The following is a 24434-nucleotide window of genomic DNA, read 5'->3' on the forward strand; positions in this document are numbered from 1 at the left end:
AACACCTGCACTTGTTCTCGTGAACTCTTTTCAGACAAAACTGGTTTGCACGTCTATGTTTTCGTCACTCAGCCACGGTCAAAATTTCAGAGGAAATTCCCTATTGATTTTTGGGCTGAATCCAACTTGGGAGACCTCTGAGAATTCGAATCCCTTGTGTATTTTTCCAAACGAATCCACGAGCTTGACTAACTTTAATCTTATGGTGCACAATCGTTTGGAAATTTAGACCTTTCGTCAAGTTTCTTGGTAAAGAGCTGTTGTTGGTTAAAGGACTACCTGGAATCACATTCAACATGAAAACTAAACTAAAATATTGTAATAAAAATAAAATAAAAATAAAAAATTACATTAAAAAATAATATAAATGAATAGTTACATTTTCGGTCACTGAAAAGGTCTGAGTTTGTTTCTTAAAATGTTGAGCGTGGGCAAGACTTGACTTAATTTGGTGACAAAATGCATTGCTTTACTGGTTTTTGAAAGCTGTTTCAATGGTTTCTGTTTATTTCAGCAATTTACATATTTTTCATATAGCAATTGGAATCACAGTTGAATCATTTGTATGTGAAAAAAAAACATTCAAATATTGTCATTTAAATGTATGAATAAAAATGTTAAAATGTTAATTGTGGATAATACATAAAAAAAATGTTTGGGAACCTAATCCTGTCTAAATAAATAAATAATGTATTTATTTATTCATTCATTCATTTTTTTTTTACTCAAATGATTATTATAGCTCATAATGGAGTTAGTGACCGTACAAGTTGTCCAAAGTGGACCATTTAACTCTAAGATTCAATTAAACTGCATAATGAAAGAAATTATAATTCTTCTTCAGGGCACATGGCTTCCAGGATGTGTGCAGAGAGATATCAAGATATTCCTTAAAGGTTATGGGTTCAGGCTACAAAAATAATAGTCATTCTAAATTGTACTTAAATGGATTAAAATTAAATGAGAAGTTATTTTTGAGACTCCACATTAGATTGGTGCCTTTAAAAAAAAATTATGATAAAAATAAAATAAAAAACCATGTGGTGTATTGCAGCATTTATCCAGATTTCATCCCATTTTCCCCCAAATTTTTTAAAAATATACAGTATCTTGAAATCATACTAATTTTAGAAAAAGGAGAAATGCAAATAAAAGGATTCAGGTGGTGTTTCAGATGATATTGTAATATTGTCTCCAGATTCTCTTTCTGTGTATTATAACACCTTCAAGCTATTTTTATACATGAGCGCTTTACCTTGATGGAAACGTACATGCTCTGATAAATACTGTATGAAAGACAAAACTGCAGCACTGTATTTACTGTATTTTTGTCTTAGGTGGTGGGTAGCGATGAGCGGCGGAGAACGTTGACCCCTCTTGCCCTGAGGGAGAGGTACATCGCCCTGAACGAGTCTGGCCTGGGTAAGACATAGAGGCACCATGATGCATCCCCTCAGCTGTGGAGGAGGGGGGCTTCTGAATGCTGTGCCCATATCCTTGCTTCTATACCTGCCCACTCTCTCATGCATGGCTGTGATTGGGCATTGGATCCTGAGCACTGCCCTCTTTTATGAGGGTGATGCTGGGATTGCGCTCAGAGGGGTCTCTACCTACCCAAACAATTCAGAGAAATGGGCAGCCCTTATGTTTACTGATTGAATGAGCAGTAATGTAGCGCATGGTGCTGGTTTGATTCCAGCATAAATACTTTAGCATGGCAAGCTCCAGCTTTGAGAATGAGCTTTAAAGGAAAAAGGACTGCTAAAAACTGCCTGTTTAGAGGTGTTGACAGTGGGGGAGTGATAATAGAAAGGGTCCAGGAGGTTCGAATCAGCTTTGCCATCCAAAACACGGCGTATCTTCATTGTTCTTGAAGCAGATGCAGAAGCAGCCAACTAATGTATGTAGAGCACATATTTTGACCAGGTCTTGGTAAGTGATGATCAATGTTATCATTTCATTAGCCAGTTGTAACTAATCTGGGTCATATAATTGTATGGGCATTTTTACAAGGTGTTTTAGCATATAGTTAATTTCATAAACAGTTGTAAACAGTTGAAAACGATAGATTTCTAGAGGAGGCTTTTTTCATTATGTTATTCGGATCTTTATTGACAACATCTTTACTGAACATGTTCATTATTCATATACTGTATATATATATATATATATATATATAAATATATATATATATATATATATATATATATATATATATATATAATATACATACTGTATATAGGTAATATTTTTATTCTGCAAGGATGCATTCAATTGATCAAACATGACAGTGTAGACATTTATCATTTCAGTTTCAAATAAATACTCTTCTTTTTTAACTTCTATTCATCAAAGTATCATGACAAAAATTGTATCATGGTTTTCACAAAAATGTTAAAGGGTTAGTTCACCGAAAAATGAAAATTATGTTATTAATAACTCACCCTCATGTCATTCCAAACCTGTTCATCTTCGGGACACAGTTTAAGATATTTTAGATTTAGTCCGAGAGCTCTCAGTCCCTCCATTGAAACTTTGTGAACGGTATACTGTCCATGTCCAGAAAGGTAAGATAAACATCATCAAAGTAGTCCATGTGACATCAGAGGGTCCGTTAGAATTTTTTGAAGCATCGAAAATACATTTTGGTCCAAAAATAGCAAAAAAAACTACGACTTTATTCATCATTGTCTTCTCTTCCGTGTCTGTTGTGAGAGAGAGTTCAAAACAAAGCAGTTTGTGATATCCGGTTCTCAAACGAATCATTCGATGTAACAGGATCTTTTTGAACAAGTTCACCAAATCGAACTGAATCGTTTAAAACGGTTCACGTCTCTAATCCGCATTAATCCGCAAATGACTTAAGCCGTTAACTTTTTTAATGTGGCTGATACTCCCCCTGAGTTCAAACAAACCAATATCCTGGAGTAATTCATGTACTCAAACAGTACACTGACTGAACTGCTGTGAAGAGAGAACTGAAGATGAATACCGAGCCGAGCCAGATAATGAACAAAACATTGACTCCTTCACGAGTCATGAATTATTAATGACATCATTTTCATTTTTCAGTGAACTAACCCTTTAAGCAGCAGGAACTATTTTCAACATTATTTATAATAATATAAAATGTTTCTTGAGGAGCAAATTAGCATATTAAAATGATTTCTGAAGGATCATGTGACACTGAAGACTAAATAAATAAAAAAAAAACCATTATATTTAAATAACATTATATTTTTTTATCATAATTTTTTTCATAATTTGTAATATTCCACAATATTGCAGTTTTACTGTATTGTTGATGTATGTCTTTGTTAACATTACATAATCTTACCAATCTTAAACTTTTAAATGGTAGTGCATATGTTCAGTTCTTTATATATGACAGATAAGATCATATATATAATAACCTCAAATATATGGTCATATTGTTTATTGTAATCTATAGTCTATATTGTATTACATCTCTTGGGTTTTTCAGTGAAAGCCACAGTGAAATATATATATATTATCCACTAGCATAGCTGAGTATGTTATTGAATTGGTTCATCATTGGGCTGTCTGTGGAAACAGTGATAAATTTTGTCTTTGATTCAGCCACTGTGAATGTCATAGAGAGAACCGAGCTAAAGATCACAGTAATAGCAGAACAGCTGGGACTGAGCTGGACCGGTAAGAGCTTTACTTCTTGTGTCTCTATTCATTATTTTTCCGTTAACTCACATTCTATAAGTGGTTTTGTCTTTTTTTGTTTATAGAGCTGGCGAGGGAGCTGCAGTTCAGTGTGGATGACATTAACCGGATCAGAGTGGAGAATCCCAACTCTCTCCTGGACCAGAGTTCAGCTCTGCTCAACCTGTGGGTCAGCCGAGAGGGCAAGAAGGCCAAGAGTGAGGATTAATAATTAACACATACAACATTATACATCAGGATTATTATCATAAACCAAGATAAAAATCTATTGATTTAAAATCCCTGAGCTGAAATAAAATAATAAATGGAAGGTGATCATTGAACTAAAACAAAACTAAACTAAAAAAGTGGACAAAATGTGAAAATAACAGTATTTATTCATCACTGTTAATGTTAGACAATAAAAACACAGCTGTTCATTTTAATAATGTATTAGTAAATGTTGAAATGAACATTTTTCAATTGTTAGTATTAAAGGGTTAGTTCACCCAATTATTCAATTATTACCAGTGTTTGGAATAACAGCATTTAAAAGAACGGCATTAGGTAACGACGTAATTTTTTCAGTAATGGGGTAATCTAACTAATTACTTTTTCCGTCGTTACAATGCCGTTAACATTACTGAACGTTAAATGCGGTGCGTTACCATGCATTTATTTTAAAAACTATGCAATCCAAACACCCCTGGCTTACACAGTGAGTGAGCAGGTGGGTTAATAACGAGATAAGCGATTATGATTGGCTAAGGCAGAGTCATGTGTTTCATGGTAGCCAATCAGAGCCAGTGTTTTTACACACATGCCGGCACACATGCAGGCACACGCGCCAGCGGTGCCAAACACACAAACACACACACACACACACACACACGCAACAGCTACACAAAGATTCGCAGCAGCAGAAATGGCAAGTCAGGAGCAATCCGATGAAAAGTTGTTATTTTCAGGGTGGAGATATAAGCACTACTTCAAATTCATTGTGGTCAAAGGCAAGAACGTGCATGTAATGTGGTAAAATACTCCATGTGACATCAGTGGTTCAACCGTAATTTTACGAAGCTATGAAAATACTTTTTTAGCTACCCTATTCTGCCATTTTCTAGAGTTCCCCAGAAAGTAGTCAATGTAAATCAAAATTGTTTACGTTCAACATGCACACACTGTCTACTAAACGTAAACAATGCTGTGTTGTTTCTGTTGTTTCAATGTTTTGGGGTACTCGCCAAAATTGTGGAATTCAAAGTGTTCCAAAAATTAAAACCCTTTCAATATCCAAAATGCAAACAGAATTTTATCGACAGAGTTATAGACAGCTACACCTATTATAGCCTGCACACTAATAACAACCTAGTTATTGTATGTAGTCTAATTTGCGTGCATCGCTCTCAAAACAGGGGGTATTGTTTTGGCTGTGTGTGCGATTTACTTTCGGTTTTGATTTAACGATCGCACGAACTCTCGTTTGTCAGACGCTCTGTGAGGAATCATTCCATAACGTTTCTTATGCCAGTGAGGGTCTTTTTTGTTTAGGTTGAAGTAAATTTAAAATAATAAAAAACAAAACTCTTGCCAATCAGGGGCCCCTGCAGCCTAGGCAAGCCTGTGTGTTAATCCGTGCCTGACAGTAACTCATTTTACTCTTTGTAAGTATTTCCTTGTATTTGTATACTTCTCCATCATCATCTTCAGTGGAGAACCTTTATGGAGCTTTGAAGAACATTGACCGGGCAGATATTGTGAAGTCTCTGGAGGCTCAGGCTCCGCAGGTGCTTCCAGAGGCGGTGGAGGAAGGAGCCTGCAGACTGGCTGATTGTGACTCCACTCTGCTTTCCCCTAGTGTTATCAACGGTAAGAACAGACTGCAGCTTGCACTGATTTTCTAATCCTCTGGACTCCTATCAGTGACCTGACATTAGACACCAAGTAAACCAAGGCTTAGGTGTTTGAAGCTGCATGGGTTTGCCACTAATTGCATACTATATCTAGTCTCCCAAAATCCTGAGCATGAAATTTAGGTTGGAAGAACATATGAGGGACTTTAGGATTTAGTGATAATGTTGTTGTTTTTTAAGTTTTTAAAACTTTTTCAGTGATGGATCAGACATGCCATGGCATTGCCACCATTTCCCGCCTTTTACATTCATTACTAAAGAAACCTCTCAGTAGTGACAAATTGTCTTGTGGTGGCATTACTTGATATAGGCCTATATGAGATTGCAAGTATCCTTGAATGCAAAAGGTACTCCCAAGGTATTATAAATGGTATTATTGCAAATGCAAATACAAATGTATATGGTAATATAGCAAATACTTATTATAAATATTTATAAATAATTATGGATAAAAGCAAAGGGAAATATATATGTATATCACATATATATACATATATATAATTATGATCAAATGCAGTTGGAAAATAATATATTAAGGGAAAATAGCATTGGGAATTAATTTTTTTAATGATTATATATTTATGGAGTGAAGCATGTAAAATTGACACAGTATAGAGCAGTGGTGCGAGTAAATTCTGAGAGTGAAAATGTAGCAGTTATGCTCCAGAAAACTATCCAAATGTGCTTTGGGGTACCGAAGTGTATTTTATGCAAGTGAGGAACAGATAGGAGTATGCAGGCTCGTATAGATGAGTATTTCTAGAGAAGACAACAGGCCTCCATACTTGTGTCTGCGCCTCTCCGTCTCTCTTTTCCTCCTTCTCTCTTTCTTTAAACATGTCATCTGCAGCCCAGCCGCTCTTCCTCCTCACAGCTCTCCTCTTCGACCTCCGACCTCATAATGACCTCCTCTGGGCCTCCTCTTTTCCTGTCATACGTTTTGTTTTCTAGTTCCCATTTTTCGTGGGAGCTGTGCTGTGTCTGTATGCATGCGCATGCTGCTTGACGTGCTCTTTTTTGTTGTTTCTGGAAAAAATGTACTTGTGAGGCCTTTAAGTAAAAAAGAGGCCTTTGTTTATGTCTCTATAACAAACTTGTGTATGCATGGCATGCTTTCAACTTATGGGTTATGGGATTGTTTTCCTGAGTGGCGGTGAATTCCTGAATTTCAGTAGCTTCAGTAACTCTTCTTATTATCTTTGGTGAATATATTAACATTTTTGTATCAGGCTGTTTACATAATGCTCTGGAAAATGGATCTGTGACCGTATCGTGTTGCAGAAGCATTTTTGGAACGTTATGTGTCAACTGATTTATTGCTGTTGGTGTGTTTCAAGCGTGTTTGTGTGCCACGCATTGATCGTGTGACACCATTTTCAACCGCAGAGCTCTGTGTTGTTGCTGATGTCTTGGACTGTATTCACAAACATGAAAATTGTGTAGCTATTAACGACCCCTTCTGGCTAAAACTGGAATCTATCACATATAAAACATTTCACATATTTAGAACCTTTACTTTTTGGAGATAATTACTTTCTCCTGGCTGAAAGAGACCAAAATGGCTGCATAAAACAATTCAGATACAACAATCGCATAAAATGATCACATGATATAAAATGTGAATGCAGTCCCAATCTGTGTGTGTGTGTGTGTGTGTGTGAGTGTGTGTGTGTGTGTGTGTGTGTGATGAAATATCTAACCTTCCTGTCAGGCCATATTTAGATAATCAGACCACTCAGATGTTGTGTGTGATATCAAGATGCTTCAGAGCCATAATTTTGTGTAGTGTTGTGTTGTGCTGTAATGTGATGTGTGTTTGAGTGTTTACATTTATTTGCATGCGTACCTGTGTGTGTGAGTGTGTGTCTGTTTTTGTGTGAGTGAGTTTTTAGATTTACATGTCTTCATATGTGGCTTTTGTAATTAACAATGAACAAAGTTTTTACACATTTGCTCCATGTTGTGGTGCTTATTTGTATTGGAGTGACAGTAGATTTATTGTGTCGTGTGTGTGTGTGTGTGTGTGTGTGTGTGTGTGTGTGTGTGTGTGTGTGTGTGTCTGACTCACATGTGTGTATTCTCATTACTGGGGGCACAGTGAAGGTCTCCACTAATTCATCGCTGTAAATCATCCTCATTCTCTTCTGCAATATTTCTTCATTTCTTCTTATCATTATCATTCCAATACAACAGTAATACATCATCCATCCAACCATGAAACCATCCATGCATTCATCCACCCACATATACAGCTACAACATTTGCTCAAAAGGTGCCAGTTGTTTGATAAATTAGTAAAATTCATAATAGCATGATGCTAGTGCTACAACAAAACTATTGACAAGCTTTAGTTGTTGTTTTGTGTCATTAGTCAAGTCTGTCCATATTATTATGATCTAAATTAGTAAAACATACTGAATATGAATAGTAAAACAATTTTGGTTATGCATTGCGTTATATCATATATTTTCAGTTAATGCATTTCCATATTTTGTTTAAATGCTTACATTGCAAAGCTAAAAATGATATTTATTGAAGTATAGTTATATGCATTAAATAAACTTTAGCTTCTTAGAAAAGCTCTGGTCGCTTTAAGCATCTTAGTATTCTATTTTTTGTTGATGCATATTTGCACTGTTTCTCAAAAAATAATCTGAAATAAATAATTAGTGGACACCCTGCAGTAGAGCTGTAGACTCCCAGACTCCAGCAATATAATATAAAAATAATAAAATAGCCATGATTGATGATTCTATTTCACTTTATTTTTTATATTAAAATATGTATTATATTTGTGTTGTGTCTGTAAGAATGAAGTACATACAAAACTGCAAAGAAGGGTTGCAGAGTTGGTCCATGTTACACCAGAATGCCTGTTTTAAAACTCTAGTGTTTTTTTTTTTTAATGAATCATGCATTCTATTGCACACATTTCATGCAAATGCAAGTCAGTTATGTATATTGCAATTCCATGAAATTCAACTTGAACAATCCCAGGAATGTGTGGTCCTACATTATGATCATACACACAAGAGAAAAGCCATTGTTGCATACTCATTAATGTGGATGTACTGCGTGGTCATGTACACAACTTTCATACATATATGAGAAAAGAAAGAGCTGACATGAGCCAATTTTTAATCTGAGCTTAATAGTGTGTATGTGGGTGGGGGAAGTTATGGTAAAGGAATATTCTGGGTTTTCAACATATTGAACATAATAATTTAAACTTGTTCCTCGTTGTCCCCTGGCATGTGTAAATTAACATGTTTCAGTATACTTACAACAGCATACTTTACCAATTTTAAAATGTTTTGTTTTGTATCTAATAAAAAAAACATTTACGTCATCATGCAATGAAAAGTCAACTGATTTTTAAATGCATGTTATTTATCTAATTGTGATTTTAGTTGCTACATCCGTTACATTGCAACTTTAAATTATGTTTTATTATTGTTTCTGTGAGTAGTTCACTACATCAATATGCAATTATCATTGTAAAACACTGAATTATTGCCAGATGTAGCTTTGGCACTTGAAGCCCACGATATACTCACACCACGTTCTGTTTTGTTCTTTGCTTAAGCTTAAAAAGAATACCTGGGCAGTGGTACAGTATAACGTTATGACACATCCCAACCATATTTGTGTTATTTTTAATGCTAAATTAAATGCACCAATGTGCAGTGTTTAGATAGCATTAAATACAGCTCTATAAACAATAGATTTATTTTGTTTCATTGTCAGTTGCAATTTCAACTTTGCTTTAGCTCTATAGTTTGTATATTGGGGTCTTTAGTTTTGCGTTTCTCTTTTGCTTTGCTCCAACAATCAATTTTCATGCATGATACACTGTGTGCCATGATTGTTAATTCTTCTTAAAATGTATTTATACCGCCTTCTTTTGTTTAAAAAACCCTCATTGGAAAAAAACCCAGAATATTACTTAAAAAGTTACTTTGAAAGTGGATTGCTTGTTGTGAGTGAACCCAATCTCTCTCTGCAGAATGAACTTTCTGTGGCCCAGTTATTATGCTGCTTTGAGTTAAAGCACCTCTGTTCACTTATATATCGATAGACTATGACTGCACCCAGAGCACTGTGTTCTGCATGACCTTTCTGAGAGGGTCAAGACTCCCCACGTACCCCCACTGTGTCTGTGTGGTGTTAGCGTTGCCTTTCTTGTCTGGCCATTCCTCAGGTTACGGGCTGGTGCAGGAGGAGCTGCTCTCTCCCGCTTCTATGCAGTACAGCCTGCCCTCTCCGCTGGGCGTCGAGCCCTATTGGCAGGAGGTGTCGAGTCTGGAGTGCGCACCCATCGCCACCACTGAGGAGGACACTATGATGGAGATGTCAGACGTGCAGGTGTGGCCGGCGGGGGTCAGTCCGTCCCTGGTGACCGTGGAAGACTCGTCTCTGGATGGCAGTAGCCGTGCGGACGACTCGGAGGCTAACACGTTAAGCCTGCCATGCAGCAGTTTGGGGAGGCCCAGCAGTGGAGCCAGCGGGGCAAGTGGCTCCATCATGGAGCTTGAGGAAGAGGAGGAGGAAGAGGAGATTGAGGAAGATGACATACAGCACGAGCCAGTGTCGGCAAGCATAGAAAAGGCATGGGCCAGTGGCGCCGTCCCAAAGGCCAACTATAACGGGCAGGCTGGAGGTCAGAGGTCGGAGGGCAAGAGGACAGAGGTAGCAGCGGCGGCCGGCGGCAGTTTGACTGGTGTAGCTAGAGGAGGAGGAAAGGGTGGAAAGGGGGCAAGTTCAGAGGAAAAGTTTTCTGTTCTTACAGGGCAACAGCTCTACGCTCAGTTGTGTGAGAGAACCGGACTGACCCGAGCCCTTGAACACAACGGGGACAGGTATGGATTGCGTTCCCATGTTATAGTTAGGTGTGAACTTATGGAATTACATTTGCTTCAATAAAAATGAACTAAACTTTATAAAACTGAACGTAACTTTTTCAGAAACTTTCAAAAATATGCCATTACAAAAGAAGAAAAACAAAAATTAACACAGTTGCACAAATGTCCAGAGCACCTGTCCATCAAAAGCTCACTATCCAATCAGAGTAGATCACTGTTAACGCCGCCCCCATGAGAAGTTTGTGTCAAAACTCCAAACGAAAAACTGCGAAGCAAAAGTGAAGTCTCTGGCAATGCATTCAGAATCCACGATCAGCGAAAACGAATCTTTGAAAAACATTAACAAAAATGAAGCATATTTGAAGAACCTGTTACATTTGTGCGACTGAGTTAATTTTTTTAATTTTCATTGTGTTTTTCTTCTTTTGTAATGGCATATGTTTGATAGTTTCTGAAAAAGTTACGTTCAGTTTTATAAAGTTACGTTCATTATTATTGAACTAAATGTAATTCCATATGAACTTCGCTATTTTCGCAGAATTAGAACCACTATTCAAAATTTGAACAGTCCTTTGGACAGACAACTTTACACTGTGTTTGTCCATCCCTCTTTTGCAGGCTCAGCGGCGGTGCCTTCCAGCCTTACTCGCAGGAGAAAGACTCCCTCCACAGCTGGTCCCAACCCAAAGCAAGGCAGACTATGGAGGCCACGATGTCATCGTCCCCGGACCACAATCAGTCTCGTGTAGCAGAAGAGGCCCTACTTACACCGGTATGTGATACAGGCCATTCGGAGGTCCTGCGGGGGCGTCTGCTGGGCACTCAGCCCTTTGATAAAGGGCTGGGCTTCTCCCATCAGGAGGGGGAATTACGGGCATGGGACCAGGACAGACGGAAGGCACAGGTGTGTCCCCTGGGCCTGTCCAGTCTGAGAAAAGAACATGATTTTAGGCACAGTCTTGACTTCAATTAATTTGTAATGATAATTAATACAGCTATTATTCCCTGCTTGCAGAAAGATGATCCAGTAGATCTGTCCAGCGATCATCTACATGAAGAGCAGTTTACTGATGAGCATGGGAATGTTGTGAGCAAGGTAGGTCACCTGGTTTCTTTTAGGTATATAGAAGGTTCAAACTGATATATACATATACATACAGTATCTGGCTCACCATTTTGAGATTATCATCAGTTATGATGGGTAATATAGTTTCTGTTTTCTAACATTTCATAGATATTATTTTAATAATTGTTTAACTGATTTTTTTTGCTGTTTGCTATTATTAAACTACACTTGTTCTATATAAACTGTACAAATGTTAGGATTTGTAATATGTTTTTGAAATATGTTTTTATGCACCCTCATGTCGTTCCATATCTGTAAAACCTTTGGTCATCTTCGGAACACAAATAAGGATTTTTTTTACTGAACGACCACGTTCGAGGACCAGAAAGGTAGTAAATAATGTTAAAATAGTCTGTGTGAGATCAGTGGTACAACCGTAATCTTATGAAGCTATAGGAAAACAGTTTTTTTTTTGCGAAGAAATCTAAAATAAGGACATTATTCATCAAAGTCTTCTCTTCTGTGTCAGTCTTACATGTGCGTGCAAAGAGAAAACCACGACGCATGGGTGTGGTGCTGCTGATGCAGAAGTTAGCTTTCTAATGTAGAACGTCCATTTCTTAGTTCATCTTTTCTATATTCTGGTTTGAACAAGTAAGGCTGGGCAAACATTGCGAGTCATGCTCTTGTGTCGAAATCTTCAGACATGTTTACAAAGACTGTTTTATGCTATAGCATGTTTCTTTCTCTGCTTGCAAACAAGGCACAGTGCATCCGTGTTCCTAGTAAGAACGCAGGCTCCGGTTTCAACAAGATCACTTTTTGTGAATACTTTTACATAATATCGTAATTTGTGTTCCGAAGATGAACGAAGGTCTAACGGGTTTGGAAATCCATACAATGGAGGGTGAATAATTAATAGCAGACCCTTTAAGTTCGTTCAGACTCAGAACATAGACTTATTTTGTGCAGGGAATATTTGTTTAGTGAATCAAACTAATGAAATTACCACTAGTTAACAACTATGCCACTATGCCTCCTGCTTTTTCTCCAGTTGGGCATGGATGTGAAAAGGGATGTCCAGACCGCGAAGCACTCCAGTCTACGGAGAGTAAAGCACTGAAACAAACAAACTGTCCTGAAGGTACGGCCCGGAACGGGTACAATGATTAGAGTATTACATAAGAACAACTTTAAATCCATGGGGAAGGCTAGCTTTGCTAAATTCGAGTGATTCGTCCATCGGTTTGATGTTTTAGTGACTTTGCTTCAGACAATGTCTCTTTGAAGGAGCTATTTGTTCATGAAGGATTGCTCTTCCAGGGTCGAACATCCACTGCCAAATCATCTTTCACCTAAGCACGACTGGGAGATAGGACAAGACATGGAAAAAAAAAAAACATGCAGCGAAAGAGCAACACATCGCGCCAAATCCTACCATGGAGCGCCACAGAAAACGACGAGGAGATGGAGTTCTCTACCTGTAGTTTTGTAACATTTTTAACAGAAGAAAAAAGAAACATACAAGTAGAATAGGGCATGAACTTTTTATACAAATGTGAAGAAAACCACCAAAAAAAGCAACAAAAGTGCTTCCTGTCAACTGTAAATGCATGACTGACTGCTGGTGCATGACCTATGAGCTGTCATTATCTAAAAACTGAAGGGGTACAAGGTAAAGGGCCGTTCCAGGACTGACAGTGGGGAGGGAAAACCTTTGGACCTTGGATCTTTAAAAAAAACGAGAGACTCTTGAAACAAAGGGTCATGGGAACACAACAGCCCCAAAAAAAGCAACAGTTCTTTATTTTGTCAAATCGATTGTCATTACACAGCAGCATAGTGGATGCTAAGCCCGTCACGTCATTTCCCACAGGCCCTTTATCCTGTTATTCAGTGTGATATATGCACTCTAATGCTATGTGAATGTGCGTCGGTGTGTGTCGGTATCTAACGCATGTGTACTCGCTTCTGGCTTGGTACTGAGCTTTTTTTCTGGATCGGTCAGAGCTCATTTGGTGTTTTTGCCATGGGAATGACAACAAGCCACTGTGCTCTCCTGCTCGTGAGCGTCCGCCTTCGTTTATTTACATTTTGTGAAGTGTATCTGTGTTCCTTTGAACTGTCAGCCACCTTTTACTTTTATATCTCTGGTTTTGAATTTCAAGCCCCCCGTAAAAAAAAAAAAAAAAAAAAAGGAACTGATTTACTTGTTGCAGCTAGTGTAGCTTTGTACGTAACACCCAAAATAGCAACCTAAGGAGGGCATGTGCTTTCTCTGTCTGACAGTTCACAACTCTAACCTCTGACCTACTGACCATCTGTTCATCCACATTTGTAGCTCAGCTGCTCGACTAAAACCGCCATGTCGGACCGATTTCAGACAAATGTAGCATTGCATGCTGGTTAACACCACTTTTCATGCTGTTCTCTTGGGCCCGCACTCGGCCCGGGTGTTTTAATTTATTTGTTATTTATTAATCAAGCTGTGCTGGTGGGAGAAAAAAAAAAGCGATTGTAGCTGTGACGTGTGGGGCTTGGGGACTATCTCTGAGTAACTGTCTTTGTAATGTTTGGGATCTCGGATGGAGTTGCGCGACAAGGAAGCATCTTAAACAATTATTCTTTTTGTTTGTTTGTTATTCATTTAGATGTACAGTTAAAAATAGACCGATAAATATACAGACAGCACTGTGAAAGTCCACCTTAAAATTGACCCCTGAACTGTGAACTCACAACTGTCTGTCTCACTTTTTGGCTTCAAATGTTTCACTTTTATCAGTACCAACACACACCAACACAGTTATATGGTAACTATGGGAAGCTTAAACCACTTCTATTGCAGCTTCATTATTAATGTCATTTGCATGTGTTTTTTTTTAGTTGTTATTCCTTTTTAACTACGAAAGAGCCCAAACATACACACAACTCTTGAAGTATAGTCTACCAAAGCAATAATATCAAACGTGCTGCAACAGTTGGAATACTGCATCATTGTTGGTGTGTGTGCGTGTGTTTTTCTGTCTACGAGCGCTTGTGTGTTCAGTATAAACTGTATTTACCCGACATTTTAGTAGCATTTGTAAGACGTATACGATTTAAGAGATATAACAGCATGCATGAGTATCTCCCACCGTATGCAATTACGTGATCTACATGCCAACTCGAGTTCACTGAACGGTAGCGGTTTCACGACAAGGTTTCTTTGAACGGCTGGCAAGCATAATGAAATCAAGTACGGTGCTCAGCATTTAATCACAGCACAGTAGCTTACATAGTCACAAGCACACCGTGATATACTGGCTCACACATTTGTGTAGTTAAAGTTGAGGGATGTCATTGAATGAAGGAGTGAGTGAATGAATAAATGAGCTTATCCTCCAACCAAAACAAAATAAAAGAGATTTATGGAATGCATGGACAATTGGACGATTGACAATGATTGTACTTTCATATTTAAAAAAAAGTCTAATCAGATCCTAGTGTTTTTGTTGGTTTCTTGAAATGATGTGCTTTGTGAGAATGCACACGTCCCTTCACATTAAAACCCTCATGAGTTTTGCCTTCACTGTATATTGTTTTCTACAGTTCACTCAGGTTTATGTTGACAGATGATTTCTCTTCCATTATTCTAGTTAATACACATGTAACAGTAAATCTTACATCCACTCAAAGGAGTATAAGGATTATCAGGGGTGTTGGGAAGTGACCTCAGCATGAAGGACATGAATACATGTTCAGTATCTTATCGCTGCTGTACTTGTTAACGGAGACAAACAATTCCTGAAAACATAGGGGGGAAAGCAAAAGAACGTTTTTTATTTTTATTAATTAATTTATTTATTTATTTTTGCTTTGTTTAAGGAACAAAAAGATTTAACATTGCAATCATTATGTATTAAAAAAGAATTTATGTACAATGTTGAACTGTTGCAAAAATAGACTCCACCTATACTCCTTTAGAATGGATTAATGACAATATAAACGCAATATCATATTACTCTGTACTAAGGAATGCAACTGCGCACATGCACAGAAAAAAATATGTTTTTAATAAAGAATATATGTATAAATATATGACAAACTATATTTAATTAGAATGCTATGCACCCTTATTAGAGTTGTTATGGATGTACTTTAAGTATATTAGTTAGAATCCAGTAATACATACATGCCCATGTCATGGGGAATGTAGAGGCTTTGTAGCTATTTAAACATGTTTTCATTTCCTTTTTATTTTTTATTATTATTGTAACGGAGACAGGAAATACGAACATTGAATATGTATACAAGCCTTTTATTCAGATTCATTCTGATATGAAGATATGTATAGATCATTTACCCTGCACACCAGCTCAGATCATTTACAAAAATTAATAAAGAAAGATGTGACATATTGTGACACTGTGTGCGTGTGTAAGAGAATGTGACAAATATTACTGATTTTTGCATTTATAAATATAATAGGCTAGAACGAATGAACGGAGACTACAGGATGGGTTCAGACTAGGAAAACATTTAACTCCAACTTGTCACCATTGTGACAGAAAATCTTATAATGTTGACAAAATTATCATATTTTGCATAACCAGTATTAAATTAGAATAGCCCCTTGTAATACCTATAAGCCATTTTTTCTGATGTTGCTGTCTAAAGTAAATGAATTAGGATCATCATTTTATTTTTTTACAGAATGTGTGATACTTAAAATATTGTTAAATAACTACTAAGTAACGTTTTATAATAATAACAACAATAATAATTGAGTTCAAATTTAGAGAAAATTAATCAAAACATTTTCTTACAAAGAACACTAAGGTCATCTATAAGTAATTTCGGTGATGTTACCATGAATGTACACGAATGGCAAGTAAAGGTTTCATTTATTTATTTATTTATTTAATGAATCAGTGTCACGGGAAAAAACTACATTTCCCATCACGCTGTTGCAATACCGCCGCTTACCAGTGGGGGCGCCGCTGAATCAATTCTTCGTTTTAAATAACCCTTTCCTGCTTGTGTTTTGTTGAGTGCGTGCTGTGTGCATGAGGGAGTGAGAGAGAAAACGTGGTCACGGAGAAGGCTAGCCTTTTAGCTAGTTTGCGAGTGTGAATGTGTGAATGAAGTGGTATACAGGCTCAAATATTTAGTATTATTTATTTTTGTACGTAGTCAAGGTTGCCACAAACGGACAAGGTAAATATTTATAGAAAGTAACGTTAACTTGATAGCGAACTGCAGCTAACATATACATTTTTCCGGTTAAATTCGAGCTGAACTGTTTTATTCTTTTAATCTAAGGTGCAGAGACTCTATTGATTAAAGCAGCTGGCTGAAATTTGTGATTGCAATAGTGTTGAAAATGTCCATGGGCAGTCAGAAGACCACCAGTCAGGCAATTCCGACCACCAGACGAGTCACAATCAACGATGCGGCCCATATGCCTCACGATTACTCTACGACCCCCGGAGGGACCCTTTTTAGCACGACTCCTGGAGGTAAATGCCACGAACTTGCAGTTGAATCATTTGGGGGCACTCGCAGCTGTCGCGGTGCATGCGTTGTTTTTGTTTTGACCGCGACATAGCGATGCATCTCCGCTCGCATTGTCTTTGTGCTTGACAGACCGCGGTGCGCGTGCTCATAACGCCCAAGCCTGCTCGTCTTGTATTGTTTGCCTTTCTAGCTGCACCTGTAAAGGGGTCGTAAACTCAGGAATGTTATCTTTACGAAGGAAAGAACATTGTTTTATTGACTCGACTGCAGTCGTCTTTATTTGTCTTGCTAAACAATGTTCTGCTGCTCTTCTCAGAGCGCTGGAATGGCACAAATAATGTTGAATTATGCTTATAATGCAAGCGTAGACATAGGAATTGGTTGATTAAAATATGAAATTAAATAATTATACATTCAAAATAAAGAGATTATTCATTTTTAGGCCATTTCGACGGTATAACGTTTTTTGAACATTTCATTTATGACATTAAAACGACTTAAGATGACATCATGGCCTTGAACGACCTTCAAATGTATTTTGGACGGTCTGGTGTGGTTTTTTAATGACATAAATGATTTTTTTTCTCCAATTTTTGAAGACGTATTTTAAGTTATTTTGTTTATAGCTGAGGAAAAATCTGAAACATGAAAAATAGACAGATTCTCTCACGTCTGTTATAATTTATGTTTTATTAATATTATGTACATTGTGGACTTTTGTCCGATGACTAAATTTGTAAAGTCGACAAAAGAGGACTTGACGCCTCTCGAGGCATGTGACTGTGTTTGTTTCCCATTGTAAATGGCCACTTCTGCTTTTCTAGTGCATAAGGGCGACTATTCGTATTATTATAATAGTGTATCAATCACTGTTTTTTTGTCTAGACTCTAGATCATGAGATAAGCCATGATGTAACACACAATATTTGCCAGACAAAAATTTCCAAGAGCAATATATCATCATTAATTTTTATGCATAAACCAGTGGGTTGTGTTTATAGGAGTTTCAGGTTGTTGTCTACACTGTAACGCACTGGTTAGCTTTTCCTCACTGAGTGAATGTAGTTCAAGGATGTTTGTGTGTGACTGTTCTCAGTAGGTTCAACAGGGCTGATAGGAGGAGAGCTGATAGTATGTTCTCACTACTTCATTTCAGCCTGTTGACTTGTGTTTTTCTGTTCTGATAAGGAAAGCATGTAATGAAAAATAGGGTGTTAAACACGGACACTTTACAAGGCTCAGCTTTTAATGATGCAAATGTTGTAAACTGCACAGTCATAGGAACATGTTTAAGCATGTTTGGAAACTCATGTAACCCTCAAAACTAACATGAGACTTGCTGAACACACCTGGCCGGCCTCCATGTTTTCACAGGCTTGTTGCTCAACTTTGCTCTTGTAGACTGTTGTTTCCTTCCCGTAATATGATCTTGATTTGATTACTAAATAACTATGTAGGCACCCGGATCATCTACGACCGAAAGTTCCTGCTGGAGTGTCGCAGCTCCCCTCTGGCCCGCACACCCCCCTGCTGCCTCCCTGACATTCCGGGGGTGACCAGTCCTCCTTCGGTCACCATGAAAAATGACAAGGCCATCCCCAAACAGACTGTCAATAATAACAGCATCAGCCCCCTGGTGGACAAGAGCGCAGGTAAATGTGCACTGAAGCTAAAATTGATTAACCGTGTAAAGCCTGATATGACATATGATATATTCCTTTGAAATTTGTGTATCAAATGTGTTGCAGTAGGCTTTATATTTTTTTCTGTAATTTCAAGGGGATGATGCCCAGTTTGAAATGGATATCTAACTACGACAGAGGACCTGCAACACGAAGGCGGCGATGACTGTAACAAGTATTACTGTGATTGATAACTGTTCCCAGAGGGGATAGATGCACAGAAGACTTCTCTTTCCATGTCATCTGTTTTTTTCTTTTTCATTTACCTGCTGTTTAAATGATGTTTTACTTTCCTGTACTGATGCTGTCGGTCGAGACACGCACAAAGCCATTACTTTAGATTCTCAACATCAGCTAACACTGTTGTGCCTGAAAGAGTCACTATCTCGAATGTCAGATGGTGCATCCCAAGCACATCGATGCAGGTCCACTTCTGCCTAAAACATGGAGGACACCTCACAGGCCACCATGTGACATTGTTTGTCTGAAACAGATTTGTGTAGTTTTACAGAATGGTCAGTAGAGGGAGCAACAGTTCTCGTCTTAGTGGTTTTCTTATCAAGAATGGTGTGGAGGAAAACCAAACCCAACTCCTGGAAATTTAGCAGTCAGTGAATTTGACCACTTTCCATTTGGCAGTGATACTTTTTGTAATGTAAAATCTAATTTCGGGATATCCTAATGAGTGTGCTCACCTGAAGTGTCATTCAACATAATGTAAAATGCCCTTTTTTTTTTTTTTTTTTTTAAGTTCTCTAAAACTGCCCGTTTGTACCTGAAGAGACATTTAAGCATTTAAAAAAACAATAAACACCAGAGAATTGACAAGTGTTTTCCTTATTAATCTCCTGTTGCTGATTTTATTACCATTATGAAAACACTTTATTACATATGGTCATTTACATACTCTATTATTTACAAATCAGGCAAATACACAAAGCTTTCAGAAATAGCATTCAGTAATCCAGGTGCCTCAGTGCAGGATAACTCATGATTCCAAGTGAAAATGCTGTACAAATTAACGCAATTTATCTTCATTTGTGCTTAAATATGTATTTATGGTTTAAGGAACATATCCAAAGTGCTGGGGTTGAGTTCATTTGGGGTTTGGAGACTCAGTGGCAGCCACATTCTCCTACAACCATCCCTTCGTGGTGTCTCATGACCATCTTGCCGTTCTCGTAGTACAGCATTGGGAGTGGAGCCAGACGGGTGGGTACGCAGGACAAGCATGGGACGCGATCTGGGTGGTGCAGCTTCAAAAGACTCTGCAAATGAGAAGAAGACAAATGTTAGAACCAGTCTGGCCAAGAGTAAGCATTTTAATTGCAATTATTTCAAAGATTTGGAGATTCTTACCTGCATGTAGGCATGGTTGGTGGGGGTGAAGGTCTCCTCTACGGGTGTAGGACAGCTCCCTTCACATCGATAGGCATTATACCGCTTCGGATAAACAATCCAGTCGCTCCAACCTATCTGATTGAAGTCTACCCACATATCCACCTTCCTGCAGAGAGATTTCTTCTCCCCTTCCTCTTGTGGAACACCAGGAATCACGCTAGCTGCTGCATCACGCACTCTGTCATCAGTCCGGTGGTTCCTCCTGTGACGCCGAGGTGCATGTTCACCTCCACCACCGGCCCGCTCCAGAGCTACGTACTTGGAGTGCTCAGCAGTCTGGATGAGGGTGGACGTCTTTGCCCGGTTCTGCTTGGAGTAAACCACCATCATGATTCTGTTGGCTGTCAGATGCTGGACGTTCTTGTGCCCCTTGCCCTCAGATCTTGCAGGCATCTGAACGGGTTCCTCTGAGAACACGCTCTCGCCTTGTTGCAACCAGTACTTGAGCAGCGCCGTGATGTTGAAGACCCTCCAGGAGGAATGGGAGGAGGTTGAGTCAATCGGTTTGGCTTTCACAGTGCCAAGGTGAATCCGTACTTCATCGCAAGGGCTCCGATCGCACTCACGTCTGGATGCATGATAAATATCCACCTCCATCTCCGAGGCGAATGCTGGAAGGCGAATGCGAAGCTCAGACCGCTGGACGTTGTCGCTCGCTGATATGGAGGACATGTCAAATGTCACAGATAGTTTGTCACCAACCTGATGGCAACCTAAAAAATATTTGGATGAGAAATTAGTGATTAGTGATTGTTCAAAGGACAGCCAGTTAAACAGTCTAGAAAGGATAAGTGATATGTGTGGTGCTTAATTATCTTAAAGGATGTTTTCACACATGGCCGCCTTTGGGACAAGCAATTAATAAAGTAGAAAGTTCTTATTGTTTAGATGTGTATTGCTGGCCAAGCCACTTTGAAACAGACGTCTTGAAGTAATACACAATCTAACTAATAAGCATAACACACGACTTCGGTATTAGCCTACAACCAGTTTAACTACTAGGCTACCTATCAAATTATTTTCCACGAGAGTGTTATATAGGCTAAAGCTAAAAAGATTTGTTTTGCGATAATTACCAGAAAAATAAAGCGTTGTTTTCAATTATTTCATGTTTTACTCGTGATGATAGCTAACGAATTCTGTAGGAATAGCCTATAAAGTCCCGAAAATGTTTGACTGCTGAATGCAGACTGGCCGTGCTATAAAATCCATGCCGCTTTTTTCATTTATTTATTTATTACAAAATATGTTTAATTCAATTTATATATATATATATATATATATTTTTTTCTCATAAAAACAAAAGGCAAAATATAGGTTATAATGTTAATGTATATATAAAAACATTTTTTACGTTTTTAAAAATATTATATTTAATAATAATAAAATACGCATATATACTTACTCTTGGCGACAAGACTCACGACCGAATCGGAGTCATAAAGAGTTGGATTTTCATGGCTCATGTGTTTGTCGTCCCCGGTCAGGAGGGTCCTGTAGAGGTGCAGCATATACAGCGGATATCTGTTGGTGTGTCGGCCGTGGCCCGCCTGACCTCCGCTGCTCCTGCCAGGGGCTCTCATCCCTCTCCTGAACGCCTCGTGGAGTCCAGGGAACGACGCCGTGGAGCTCACCAGACCGACCCAGAGCGCGAGGACTGCGCTCAGGAGCCCGCAGGTAAACCGCCTCATGTCAGAGCTGGGTTATAATCACCACGCTCAGGAGGAACACTGTCCCTGAGATCTTTCTTCTACACCGTCCTCTGGAAAGTGAAGGTCATGAGTGCTGGCTGGCCATCTAATTCACTTATAGAAACTTGCAGTCTTTTGATGGGTTGTGAGGTCCTTTGGGTCTTTGAAGTGCCCCTGTGATCCATAAAGGGATCCATGTCCCTGGGTCGTTGTGTATCGAAACCAACAGTCTTTTGTGCGTCAAAAGGTGTGAAAACATTAATTCTTCTCTTCGAGCGCTGTGTATTGGAGGTCCTTTTGAAAACAATAATATTAGTGGACTATATCTGCTCATCAAAGACTCTTTGATTAAAAGGAGAAAAACACCCCGACTGCTGAATTATTTCTTAGTTTGAAAAAATAAATAAATAGAAGAAGTAAGTTTGTTTCTATTTTCTTTGTATCAGAAGGGCATAAAAATAGTAATTATGTCATTAATAAATCTCCAGATTTTGACATGTTACCGCCTTTGGCTACTTGATTTTACAAATGATAGCATGTTATGACTATATTCTTGGATGATTATAATCGACTCCATGTAAACACGTTTCTTCATCCAGGGGGATACGTTGCGTGTAGATTAATAAAATAGATTTAACATTCATATATTGTAGCCTATTTAGCAAAGTAAACTTGATTAGAAAAATATTTGTATTATTTTTGTTGTTGTTTTTGTTTTTCGTCATTAGCCATCCGTGAGCTTATATATATATATAAGAGCAATGAATTATTCATTTGAACCTGTTCGATTTTTTTCCACAGTCATGTTTTGGATAAGGTTTGCATTATGGAATCTTAAATCATTTTTATTGAGAAATTACTTGTAGTCTAGTTATTATAGAAACTGAATAATATGTAGCCTAGGGATTATTTGACGCCACTGTTAAATCACTTAGAAGAAATATTTGATTATAAACGCAAAATCAAATTTCAGATCTCATCTGACAGTTGTGCATCATATATATACCCAATTTTTACTCATAGAAAAATCTACTGAACCCCACAGACAATTTTCTTTTTCTTTCTTTCTTTCTTTCTTTCTTTCTTTCTTTCTTTCTTTCTTTCTTACCCACCCAGTATTACAGCATCTTATCCGACAGGGGGCACTGCCTTCAAAGTTTCTCCTTCTGTCCAACGCCAGCATGCCTCTTCAGTATGTTTAGCCAAATCTTAATCAAAGTGAGAAAGCTCAAGAATTCTCACTGTAGGCAACTCAAAATATCGACTGCTCATCCTTGCATCACTCATTGCACTCATTGATGTGTTGACAAGCTCTGCGCTAATTCTGAGTGCTCAGGTGAGATTCATATGACGGATGGATGGAGCATATGCTGCTGTGAAGTACACACGCGCGGGCGCGCGCACACACATTATTTCCCGTCACAGAATTGAAGCAGACCAGCTGTGAATGTCAGTGGCAATCTCACACATAGTAACACTGATGAGCAAGACAGAAACTGGCACTGAGCCACCCTCCCTCCCACACACTCAGTTATCACATACGGAGCATTTGATGCTAATAAGTGTCAGATCTTATATGCTACATTTATTCTCCATTGTTTCGTAGGATGTCTTTATCTATATTTCTATCAATCTATCTATCTATTCGCCAATACGGTTTTTTAAATTTTTTTTCGCGATACATTTGATGAATTTATCATGCTATGCTTTCCATCCATCCATCCATCCATCCATCAATCTATGATCTATCTATGGTAGCTCTCTCGTCATCTATTGACCTTTTTCTGCCATGCATTTTAAACTTGAGATCAGTGCGGATGTTTATGATTGATGTGTATGTGTTGAATGATATGGATGTGGATATGGCCTTGCTCTGGGCAGCCAACCTAATTAATCGCCAGGGACCCTGACTGCTGTGAATCGGTTTGCAAAACAGAGACCTTAGGCCTCTCTGGTAGAGGAAAAAACAGGAGCATGGAGAATGAAAACAGAATCAAGCCCTTTGTGTGGTGCTGGAAGAAAAGTGCTCACTTGCGTTAGGGACGGCAACAAAACAAAAAGGCCATGCAATATGAAAGGGCCGTCTTTGTGTCATTTGAATAATGGGGATAATTACCCTCTGTCCGGCGAAGCACCTGCATTTGAAATAAGCCTTTGATACCAACTTAAATCCACTGAGATGGTGCTGTTTGATTGAGATTCAAGCAGACGCTGTATCTGCCTTTACAGCAGCTGGAGAGATCACGGTGTCAGCAGACTGACTGCAATGCACACCTCTGAATGCATATGCAATATTATACATGAAAAAACAGAGAGTGGTGTAACTTATGCCTTGCTGCAGCCAAAATTTTGGAGGTTTAATAAACCTCATCTCATTATCGAAGTGCAGATAATGTGAGTCTTTATGTGAGTATTATTATTATTTGCTAATTCTATCCAGACCTGAGACTTTCAAAGCAGGCGGGACGTCATGTGTCAACAGATATCTCAGTGTGAGATAAACATAGTCTTTACGCACCTACAAAGCTATCTCTTTTTAATTTGGTTGCCCTGCCAGGAATCCATAGATGAGCAGCGTCTCTCATTAAACCACAGTCCTGACATTGTTCGCTAGGAATGGCTTTTTTTTCTGTCAGTCTGATAGCAGA

General features: G+C 38.4%; 3 protein-coding genes across 8 annotated transcripts in view; 2 read left to right on the forward strand and 1 right to left on the reverse strand.

Moving 5' to 3' along the window:
- LOC127986644 (ankyrin-1) overlaps nucleotides 1-15918 on the forward strand; it is a 74232-nt gene extending 58314 nt beyond the window's left edge. For 3 of the 5 annotated variants that reach the window (XM_052588958.1, XM_052588959.1, XM_052588962.1), the window contains 9 exons: nucleotides 1338-1422; nucleotides 3601-3675; nucleotides 3762-3893; nucleotides 5386-5544; nucleotides 9790-10447; nucleotides 11069-11354; nucleotides 11466-11546; nucleotides 12571-12660; nucleotides 12840-15918. In XM_052588958.1, coding sequence (XP_052444918.1) covers nucleotides 1338-1422; nucleotides 3601-3675; nucleotides 3762-3893; nucleotides 5386-5544; nucleotides 9790-10447; nucleotides 11069-11354; nucleotides 11466-11546; nucleotides 12571-12639 — 1545 coding nt within the window. In that variant the 3' untranslated portion in view covers nucleotides 12640-12660; nucleotides 12840-15918. The remainder of the gene's footprint in view (nucleotides 1-1337; nucleotides 1423-3600; nucleotides 3676-3761; nucleotides 3894-5385; nucleotides 5545-9789; nucleotides 10448-11068; nucleotides 11355-11465; nucleotides 11547-12570; nucleotides 12661-12839) is intronic. The other 2 variants (XM_052588961.1, XM_052588960.1) reach the window with 2 other exon arrangements.
- A 609-nt stretch (nucleotides 15919-16527) lies between these two features.
- LOC127986692 (eukaryotic translation initiation factor 4E-binding protein 3) lies at nucleotides 16528-19522 on the forward strand. 2 transcript variants are annotated; one of them, XM_052589026.1, is made up of 4 exons: nucleotides 16528-16712; nucleotides 16871-17014; nucleotides 18470-18664; nucleotides 18792-19522. In XM_052589026.1, the coding sequence occupies exons 2-4, from the start codon at nucleotides 16879-16881 to the stop codon at nucleotides 18821-18823; spliced, it is 363 nt and encodes a 120-aa protein (XP_052444986.1). In that variant the 5' UTR covers nucleotides 16528-16712; nucleotides 16871-16878; the 3' UTR covers nucleotides 18824-19522. The 2 variants fall into 2 exon arrangements, with proteins under 2 accessions (XP_052444986.1, XP_052444985.1); XM_052589025.1 differs by having other exon boundaries at nucleotides 16531-16712; nucleotides 16818-17014.
- Nucleotides 19523-19784: 262 nt separating this feature from the next.
- LOC127986670 (nodal homolog 2-A-like) lies at nucleotides 19785-22144 on the reverse strand. Its single transcript, XM_052588999.1, has 3 exons — nucleotides 21501-22144; nucleotides 20054-20808; nucleotides 19785-19962 (listed from the first exon to the last, which is right to left on the reverse strand). Exons 1-3 carry the CDS (start codon nucleotides 21784-21786, stop codon nucleotides 19810-19812), a joined length of 1194 nt encoding a protein of 397 aa, XP_052444959.1. The 5' UTR covers nucleotides 21787-22144; the 3' UTR covers nucleotides 19785-19809.
- Between the last annotated feature and the right edge of the window lie 2290 nt (nucleotides 22145-24434).

This window comes from Carassius gibelio, chromosome B21, assembly GCF_023724105.1.
Source record: "Carassius gibelio isolate Cgi1373 ecotype wild population from Czech Republic chromosome B21, carGib1.2-hapl.c, whole genome shotgun sequence".
Taxonomy (NCBI): Eukaryota; Metazoa; Chordata; class Actinopteri; order Cypriniformes; family Cyprinidae; genus Carassius; species Carassius gibelio.